Below are 10,204 nucleotides of genomic sequence, written 5' to 3'. Positions count from 1 at the left end.
GTTGAACCCATGGGTTGGAAAATTTTATTATTATTAAATTGAATAGAAAAAAATATAAAAAACCCAAAGATTAGTATTACTGTAACTCTTTAAAAGCAAATAACACTAATGACTAAATAACAATAGTAATTTACTAATGTTTGTGTGAACTAATTGACTTTTATATAGGATATGAAAAGTTAGTTATTTAAAAAAAAAATAATTATATAATATATTTTAAATATATGGGTGGGTCGGGTTGGGTTTGGAATTTTATGACCCGAACCCAACACAATCCGCTATAAAAAAAAATTTTTGTAACCCAACCGACCAAACCCTAAAAACCGACCCAACTTGGCAGGTTAGGTTAGGTTGGGTAGGTTTTGGTGGGTTAGCGGGTTGACTGCACACCCTTAGAAATAACAAAAAAAGTCTCTGCTTAATAAAGTTTAGAGAGAGAGAGAAAGGTGGGTACCTAGCTTTAATATATGAGTAATTCTTACATATTCCAGGAGCAATCTGACACATGCAGCAAGAGATATTGCAATGGCGCAGAAAATTACAATAAGTCCAGTATACAGAGGCAAATAAAATAAGCACATGGCAGTAACCAAAATAGAAAATCTATTCTTCTAATCAATTTCTGGGGAGGCGCCATTCTTTTGTACTAGCTGACAATAGGAAAAACATAAGGAGCAAAGAGGCCACCTGGTCCCCAGCTACAAGCATTTAATTTCAAATAACAACAAACACGGAACAGAGACTAAAGCGACTATTAAGGACACAAACACAGACCACTTATTTTGGTGGGGGCGCTTTTAAGCTCACGGGGTCGCCAGAATATGAAATCATACACTAATGAAAGCAAAAGCAATCTCACATGGGCAGTTGGGCACCAACTGCTTAATTTTGCTTTGCTCTTCCCCAACCTGGCTTCTATTTATCTCTCCTCCCAGCCTGTTTTTCCTTTTATTTCTAGTTCATTTCAATTGCTGGGGCCGCCTTTTTTTCTTCAAGATGATATTTTGGTCATGTCCCTGCTGGATCGGTTGTATTTCATGTGACTCCTGACAAGCTGCCCAGCTGCAATGGCAGACATCAGGGAGAGCTCCCCTGCCAAAACAGCACCAGCTACAATGGTGGCTAAGAGCCTTGAGTTTGATCCTGGGGACTCTTTGCTTGCACCCTTCACACCAAGCAAATTTAAGCAAGCTGACTGAGAAGCAAGTTGAGTCCCACCTCCAATGGTACCAACCTGACAGAAACATAAATCAAATAAGCCATCAAGTTTGTAATCAATAATTCAATTAATTATAACTAGGGAATTCCAGATTACCTCAATAGAAGGCATAGTCACAGAGACGTGAAGATCCTTCCCATCATTGAGGGCCTCAATCATGGTGATGCAGTGAGAACTCTCAATATTTTGTGCCGGATCTTGGCCAGTGGCAATAAAGATTGCAGAAACAATGTTGCTGGCATGGGCATTAAATCCACCAAGAGCACCAGCGACTGCAGAACCAGCAAGGTTTTTAAGCATGTTGAGCTCTACCAGGGCTGCTACATTGGTCTTCAATACCTTCTTCACCACCTCTTCCTTGATTATTGCTTCACAAACAACAGATTTTCCACGTCCTTCAATCCAATTTACAGCAGCAGGTTTCTTGTCGGAACAAAAATTTCCTGGTCAATTACGTAACGCGTAAATAACAACAAACTGAACTGATATTGCCAAGCTCGATTCTTTTATTTATTTATTTATTTTTTAAAAGACATTTACACAATGAATATGGTTTCTTTAAAATATAAATAAATTGGCCTAGCCTTAGGAAATTAACTCACATACATCCATATGAAAAGAGAGATCTATATAGTCAGCAAGTACAATGGAATTACTTTCTTATTCCATTTTGTTAAATTTCTCTAACATCTCTAATAAGACAACTGCTTATAAAGAGCAGTCCAAATGAAATGAACTTCTTAAAAAGAATTGCAGCATGACATTGAAAGAGAGAATATTTTAAAATTCATTCACAATTTAGGGGCCAGAGTTGGTGCTAATAATTCACCAAGTATGCACATGATACGGTGCTTAAACAACACATAGCGTTCTTTTCAAGGTAAAGTGTGTGTTTGCGTACTGCTTTTTTGGTCTGCGTTTGTGTTTTCCTGAGTCCTATATACTATTTATGGGACCCGCAAGTACAAAATCTAACAAATTTTGCTTTAAAACTGAATCCCACGGTACTATTCACATATTTAAAAATTATTTTGCTACAGTATTTTCAGCAATAAATTTTCAATTTTCAGCAATAAGCGGTATCCAAACAGACCAAAAAAATGAAGGTATCCAAAAATAAAACAAGTGCTGTCATGTGAGAGAATCTGCTTTTGCATACACATTAATTACTGAAATAGCAAACTTGATATTTTACTGCACCAACTAGAAGTCCACAATTTTTTACTCATAGAAACAACAACTAAACCTTAATCCAAAAATTTTACGGTCAACTGTGGATTTCTATGGTAAAACCATTCATAATAAAGTAACAAAATTTTACGGTGACCGTCGACCTAACCACAGTAATTAATACCAAAAAAATAGTTAGAATAAAAGATAGAGCTCAAACAATAAGCTGGTGTTAAAAGTTTTAAACATTTTGAAAGACAGTACTGACATAGATGAGGACAATAAACCCAAACTTATTAGTCCATCGAATTAATACAGATCTAATTTGAAGTATTGTCAAATCAGTTGAATTCACAATTTCTTATGGACTGATGTTGACAAATATCCATGGTAATGAAATTTAAACATCAATTCAAGACAGAAGATAAATCCATTATTGGGGGGTAAAACAAGCCCAAGAAATAGCTTACACATAGCAGTAAATTATATCCAGCCTAAACCAGTCTCACCAACCACTAAACTGTAAATTCTCAGCTTTTATAGTAGCAAAGAGCATGGAACTCACCGGAGATGCCAATTACATCCATGTCAGGGAAATCAGTTTGAAGAAAATCAAGAACATTTTGAACCCCTTTCGACACCATGTTCATTCCCATCGCATCACCTGTGCTGCAGGTAAATCTCATATACAGATTCTTCCCAGCGAGAGAGCAATGAATACTTTGTAACCTCGCAAATCTACTCGACCTGTAATCAATTAAACCAATGTCACTGTCACTGAAAAACTTTTTTTTTTTTTTCCTTTTTTGAGAATCCTATCACTGAACAACCTTAAAATCAATACTCCCTTCAATTGCTATGAAAAGGGGCTCTTCGTTTAATAGTATTAATTATTAGTAGGATCAGATAAACCACCAGCTTTCACTCAAATACTTTTTTCTTGAGAAACACACACACACACACACAAGGGAGAAAGGGGTTCTAACTTTCACTCCAATATTCTCTCTTCTTGGACACAAAATTGTAAAATTCTGATTTCCTAACAGCAATAATTTTTCTCAGAACAGAACCAAAAGAATAAATAAATAACCACTGACAAAGCCAAGCCATCACCGAAAAACCAAAATAGACGTGTCCAGGTATTTAAACCTATCAACATCATCGTTCTTCAATTAAAACTGTGGGCAACAAAAAATACAGATAAATTAAAATCAAAGTCAAACAAAAAACCATAAAGAAAGACAACTAAGCAAGAATCAAATTAAATCAAGTCAGAATACGAGTAGCAAATGAAAACCCAGTGTTAAATAAACCTGAAAAGACAGAAAAACAGACCTATTGAAAACAACAGACAAAGCATCGAAATTGACTGGATCTTCCACGAAGAACTTCAACTCTGAAGCTCTTTTAGCAGAGGCGAACCTCACCACTGGTGCTCTCGTCATTCCGTCCCTCAACAACGTGCTAGTGGCCCCACCTGACACGTGAATGGCTTTGCAGCCACGGTTTGTACTAGCCACAAGGCACCCTTCGGTTGTAGCCATGGGCACCGAGTACTCGAACCCATCAAGCAACAAGGGTCCCGCAATACCCACCGGAATTTGAACGTACCCAATTGGCATTTCGCAACACTGGCCCAGAATCGAAGCGTAATCGAACCCTTCTAGAGGCAAACCCTGGACTGACCGACCTGTGATTCTCTGCAACGCTTCGCGTCGAATCGAGGCGGCTCGTTTGCAGTCACCGAGCTGTGATTCTAGCGAGTGCGAAGCGATTTTGCCGACGAGGACCGATTTGACGATCTCCTCGTCTTCTTCGGAGGAGAGAGTTGAAATCAACGGTTCAGGATGGGGTGGTGCCGGTTGTGGTTGTTGCGGTGGTGTACGGCGGGGATCTCGTTCGTCTTCGATGAGGAAGTTGTGGTGGTTGTCGAGGTCCCACGCGTCGTGAGAGGCGCGTGAGATGAAGGACTGGACGAAGTCGATGCCGAAGAAACCGAGGAGGTAGATGAAGGAAGCTATGAGGGAAACAATGGCGGCGATCTCCGGGAGCGTGACAAGGTGGAGGGGCGTGGAGTTTCGGATCTTGTCGCGCCACCGGTGGAGCAAGTAGTACGCCACCGAGAAGAAGAGCGTGAAGAACACGGCGTTCGTCAAGTAGAGTGGCAAAGGCAACGCGTCCGATGCTTTTGGGGTGGACGGTTTGTTTGGTTGTTGGCGGCGGAGGGTCCCGCTGTCGTGCATGGTGGTGGTGAGAGGCCGTTGTGGCGGCTTCGGGGCCCGCCGGCTGATATCCATTTTATTCACCGGCTGAGAAAAACAAAGTGAGTTTTGTTTGTTTTTCTCTATCTTTTTATTTAGTTTTTTTTTTTAATATACTTTTACGTAAATAATTTTTTTTTAAAAATTAGGAAATTTAAATTTAACAAAAAAAGAGAGGAGAGAGGAGAGTGAAGAGGCACAGTGCGTGAAGTGGCGGAAAAGAGGGCGTGACTGGTGAGTCTTAGGCTTAGCGAAGGTTTAGGACTTGAGTTGGTTTAAATAGAGTGCGCGGGTGTCGACTCTACACGCGTGTGAGATACTGTCCTCGAAGCAGACATTGGCCTCTCTCACAGCTCACTTTCCACCACTTTGCACGTGCTACCTCCTTTTGCTCATTCGTTAGTCGTTACCAAATAAAACGAAAGTAATGTTAGGTTACCATATTTTCCCACAACAGATCATATGTGTGAGTTATTATTGATTCAAATCTTGGTCTAATGGTCTATTATTGAAATTTCTCTTTTATCACATATATATATATATACACTTAAATTATTCTAAAGTAGAATTTTTATCTTGTATATAAAAAAAAAAAAAAATCTTTTACTTAGGATTTGTTGTGGGCGCAGTATTTCTCTTTTATAAAAAATTATAAAAGTACACTCATTTTCACAACCGTCTGATGTAGTTGATTGTGTATACCCACCCCCCAGGCAATGGTAAGGATATATTTAATGTTTTATTGAATAATGCTTTTATACATTTTTAAAAATAAAGTCAAACTATACATATATGTCCAAAAAAAACACACATAGCCATAATGAATCTGTGCGTGTAAGCCAATGAATCATTAAACATGTGTATTTTTTTTTTTAAAGTGTGCATTATAGTTTATAATTGAGTATTTATTAATTTTTAATGTTTGTCCTTATGACACTCGTTTACAAGATTCTTTTAAAAAAAAATAAAAAATCCAAATCCAAATTCCATGGATTAGTGTGGGTGGAATTCAAAGTTGTCCTAAACCATACATTTTGTCACAAACTTTTTTTTTTTTTAAGAGAGTTTTAACTTATGGCGTACCAATTAAATTTTGGTGTAGGCGGGGATTGAACCCCATATCTCTTATACAACTATCAGAGACTTTACTAATTGATCTAATAAGAACCCACCTTACAAACGTATTTGAGCGTCAATTGGTGATCAATTTATACATGAATGGATCACTTAAAGCACTCCAATTACTAATTAATAAGATATAATTATCTGTATATATTTTTTGTATATATTAAGAGGATTCAGAAAATTAATTATTGTTTTTTTTTTTTTTTGTCAAAAATACTCATAAATTAATTAACCAACAACTTAAAAATGGGGTTAAAATTGCAAATTGTATAAAAAATACTCTTACCTAAAACTTAAAAATGAGGTTAAAATAGTAAACTGAAAAAAATAATAAATTCCTACTTCTACGTTGAAATGCCTTACTCCTTCTAATAAACTCCTACTTTTACGTTGATTTAAATTCCTACTTCTAATCACTAACTCCCTACAAAATAGGATCACTCTTTTGTTAGTTTTAAAACTCCTCCAATTTACAAAACTCACCCCACATATTCTTCTTCTTTTTTCTTTTTTTTTAATTATTTTTTTTACAATGTATTTGTTTCTTTTGTCCCCTTTTTTTCAATTTTTTTTTTTTTATAAAAAATTTCATTATTCTAATTTCACGTTTTTATTTTCCCCAATCTCTTCTTTTTTATTAAAAAAAAAAAAAAACTCCTACAATAAAAACCAAGACTATAACTTCTATCCATCCTTATCATCCTAACATCTCCACTAAAAAGCAGTTACTACTATGTAATTTCTCAATCTTTTATTTTTGTTTTTCACTTTCTCACTCACAATCTCCTTATTATCACTAACCTTCACGTTTGTTAGTTAGTTTTATATTTATCTTATATTTGTGAAGGCCAAGTTTCATTCTCATCAATCTCATATTTCTTTTTCTTTGTAAATTTTTTTTGACAATTTGTTCAATTTGTGCTTTTCAATGGTTATTTTTTAAAAATGAAGCCAAACTTTAGCAACTAATTGATGACTTCAATGGATTTGATGTTAGGGACACATTTTACAGGGTCTGGAATTGAGATTGGCAAATGCAATCAAGACTCAAACCATTTGTTGAGCAGACAGGTATCTTCCAAAATTCTTGGTAGTATTGATTTATGCATTTATGGGGGAAATAATTTCTTTATCACACCCTTAGTTAGTAGTTGTTGTTGTTGTTGTTTTTTTATTTTTTTATTTTTTTATTTTTTTTTATGTGATTAGAAAAAGTATAAATCCAAAATTATAATATGCAAATTATTAATCTTTATCCAAAAAATAGAAGAGCCTCTGAGCACGCGCTTGAGCCCGTGCTCAGAGGCTATTATGCATTAAGTACATGTATCTACCTTCTTATATGCATTAAGCGCATGTATCTACCTTCTCACATGAGGTGCATACATGATAGATTTTTGCCTATTTGATGCCCAAACAAGTACAAGGAGGATGCCTACGACCTAAACTTCTTGTGGAATTCAAGAGTTCATGGCCATAGAACATGTAAAAAGAAATAAAATACTTTTTTTTAAAAAAATTTATACTCATGATAACATAGAAAGGCTAGAATCTAGAACAGAGGTATACAAAAAAGGAAGATCATTACTACACCCAACAATGATGCATAATTGCATATGCCTCTTGACAGCTATAAAAGCTAAATTATAAACACTTGGCAAGATAACTTTTGAAACAAAAATGGTGGTGAAGTTCACTCCCTATTGAATAAGGTTATGTAGGTCTGAAATCAGTTAAAACATTTGTGGGTACATTGAAGGCAACTAGGCATTCACTATGTCGGTACGTTTTAATAGTAATTGATAACAACACCTTGTTTTTATGCCATAGGTGTTTGGTAGATATAGATTCCTGTTGCACAAAAAACATTAGATACGTGAGTTACACGTGACTGTAATAGTGACTCGATTCATCTAATTGTATTCTAGAGAGGGAGAAAATACACCATGCATTGGATGCATGTTTCTTTCCTCTCACATGTAGGGCCGGCTCTAGTATGAAAGCAAATGAGGCGGTCGCCTAAGGCCCCAAGTAGAAAAAGGCCCCCAAATTTTGGCCAATACAATAATATTTATATTATAAACTTATTTATTAAGCCCAAAAATATTAGCCAATAAATAAAATAACATTTTTTATCAAATAAAAAACAAGAAAAAAGAGAGAAAAATGCTACGTCCACAACATTTTTCACAACAAATCCTAAGTAGAAGGTTGTTACTGGCTGTTATTAGTGGGGAAAAAAGTAATTTCAGTGGTGGGTTTAAATTAGAACCAGTAACAACTTAATATTTAGGATTTGTTGTGAAAATATTGTGAATATAACACTTTTCACAAAAAAAAAAAGAAAAAAAAAAGCAATATACAAAGAATTTCACAACAGTTGAGCTAGCAAACTTTTACTAGTTTTTATCTAGGTCTACCACTAACATCACATTTTTATTTACCATTACCAATTTGCCACATCAACAACTGTGCAAAGTTTTGTCAATTTTTTTGTGTCTATAGATTTTCTAATGAAAAAAAGATTTTACATGGTTAATTAATAATTTTGCATCTAAAACAAGATTATAGAATTTAAGTAATATTAATTTTTTTATAAAAAAAAAAATCATATTTAAATATATAAAAAGTCTCAAGTCAATTTTCGTTTAAGGCCCCTAAATGCATCAAGCCGCCCCTGCTCACATGGAGGTGGACCCCACATGTGTAAGGTCTACCTCCATGTGGAAACATGCATCCAATGCATGATATACCATCTCCTAGAGAGGATGTGAGACCCATTATTTCAATTTTGTATAGACTCAGACTTTCTTATTAGGTTCTTTTCTTGCAAGTTCATGGGTTTTCAAGCACAACTGGCGTCCTCATTCCCATACAATTTTCTCCTACACCGATCAAGGTTGCTCTGCTTGAAATTGCGGATATCGATGGTAACTAGAGTTGTGGTGAAAAATCTACATGCAACAATGATTTGCAAATATTGGCGATATACAAGCAACATTTAGTGGCGCTCGATTGAGAGAGGACTAAATGGGTGGGAGGAGAGAGAGAGATCTCACTTTGTCGAATGAGATTAAAAATAAATAAAGAGGTGAAAATAAAGAGAGAAAAGTTGAATTCAGATGTTGAATATTCTGTTCACTTTAAAAGAAAAATATTCTAAAAAATAGAATTTGGATGTTTAATATCTTGATTCACCTTTGGATATATAAAAAAGTGGAATTTGAATGTTCACTTTTGAAAAAAAAAAAAAAAAAATCTAGATCTTTAAAATCCGGATTCCTCAAGATTTGATTTATTCATATAATCATATCTATAATTTGTTCTCTTCAAACCTTGAAAACTTAAATAATGACCATAATTTACCAATTTTTTCTTGGTTCTCCATAATTCCTCCCTCCCCCTCCCTCCAAAATGAGAGGATTGGAGTTAAATTCAACAAAAATACGGTGTAAAAACATATGTTTACACTCTCCAATGTTATGCCCCACCAAATATTTTAAAGTCAAGAAATAGACATCTTTGCACACAATTCTATCCTACCAAACAAATTAAAAATAGAAAGAAGAAAAAAAAAAATTTACACTCATCAAAATCTTAGACCACCATGTGACCACTGACCATGGCCAACAATCATCAACTAACTCTTCCACTACCGAATCCAAATGGAGAACACAACCGCTAGTCCAATTTCGAAACCATGTCCTCTCCTCCACTACCACAATCATTCGTTACAACAAACACACACTCACCGATCCCCACCATATCCCACGCCCTATCAAACCAAAGAAGGACGATGAGGATGACCCCAACACTACAGTGTACAAACTCAAAAGCGCAACAATTCGCCCAACGGTCTAGCAATGCCCACCAAACCCCATACTTCAACTTCACTTTTGTATTCTTCTTTTTCTTTCTAATTTTAATTTGTTTTGTAGGATAGAATTGTGTGTAGAGATGTATACTACTTTAAGTTATAAATATATTTGATGTGACATAGCATTATTGAAGGGTGTTAAACATTTTTTTTTTTTATGCTTATTGAATTTAAACTCGGATAGAAGATTCAAATCCAATTTTTTTAGTAAAATAAAACAATCATGGAATATTACTAATTTACTATTAAACTCCTCATAATATTATCTTTTATAGTTCTAATTAATATTCGTCATGCAATTTTGTCCAACTTGTTAGTGGTGCATTCATGGAACTCATTTTATGATTTTCCTTGTCCACAAATAAAAATTTGGGAAAAAACAAATTTTCCAGGAAAATCTATGAAATTGCATAACCGATTTTTTTTTTTAAAAAAATTTTATATATGGTCTAACTCAAATAAAGTACTTTGTATGGTCTAACTCAAATAACGGATTTTTTTTTTTTTTTCTAGTTTTGATTAAATAGATGTTTTATAACATCTTAATAAAAA

General features: G+C 34.8%; 1 protein-coding gene and 1 long non-coding RNA gene across 2 annotated transcripts; one reads left to right on the top strand and one right to left on the bottom strand.

The window, feature by feature from the left end:
• Positions 1-586: 586 nt before the first annotated feature.
• Positions 587-4,926, bottom strand: LOC126712641 (3-hydroxy-3-methylglutaryl-coenzyme A reductase 1). The gene is made up of 4 exons (XM_050412047.1): positions 3,725-4,926; positions 2,955-3,136; positions 1,316-1,662; positions 587-1,234 (listed from the first exon to the last, which is right to left on the bottom strand). Exons 1-4 carry the CDS (start codon positions 4,684-4,686, stop codon positions 992-994), a joined length of 1,734 nt encoding a protein of 577 aa, XP_050268004.1. The 5' UTR covers positions 4,687-4,926; the 3' UTR covers positions 587-991.
• A 1,708-nt stretch (positions 4,927-6,634) lies between these two features.
• LOC126702346 (uncharacterized) lies at positions 6,635-8,659 on the top strand. The gene is made up of 2 exons (XR_007647733.1): positions 6,635-6,846; positions 8,610-8,659. It is a non-coding gene; the product is annotated as an uncharacterized LOC126702346 (long non-coding RNA).
• The last annotated feature ends 1,545 nt before the right edge of the window (positions 8,660-10,204 follow it).

The sequence above is a fragment of the Quercus robur genome, chromosome 2 (genome assembly GCF_932294415.1).
Source record: "Quercus robur chromosome 2, dhQueRobu3.1, whole genome shotgun sequence".
NCBI lineage: Eukaryota > Viridiplantae > Streptophyta > Magnoliopsida > Fagales > Fagaceae > Quercus > Quercus robur.
The sequence above is the reverse complement of the archived record's forward strand: the minus strand, read 5'-3'. Positions and strand labels throughout refer to the sequence as shown.

What these genes read in the sequence shown, in the direction of transcription:
- LOC126712641 (XM_050412047.1), bottom strand. Translation starts at nt 4,686, where the DNA reads ATGGATATCAGCCGGCGGGCCCCGAAGCCGCCACAACGGCCTCTCACC. An exon ending in TTGTCTGTTGTTTTCAATAG is followed by an intron (nt 3,137 to 3,724) that starts GTCTGTTTTTCT and finishes AATTGATTACAG; the next exon opens with GTCGAGTAGATTTGCGAGGT. An exon ending in GGATGTAATTGGCATCTCCG is followed by an intron (nt 1,663 to 2,954) that starts GTGAGTTCCATG and finishes GTAATTGACCAG; the next exon opens with GAAATTTTTGTTCCGACAAG.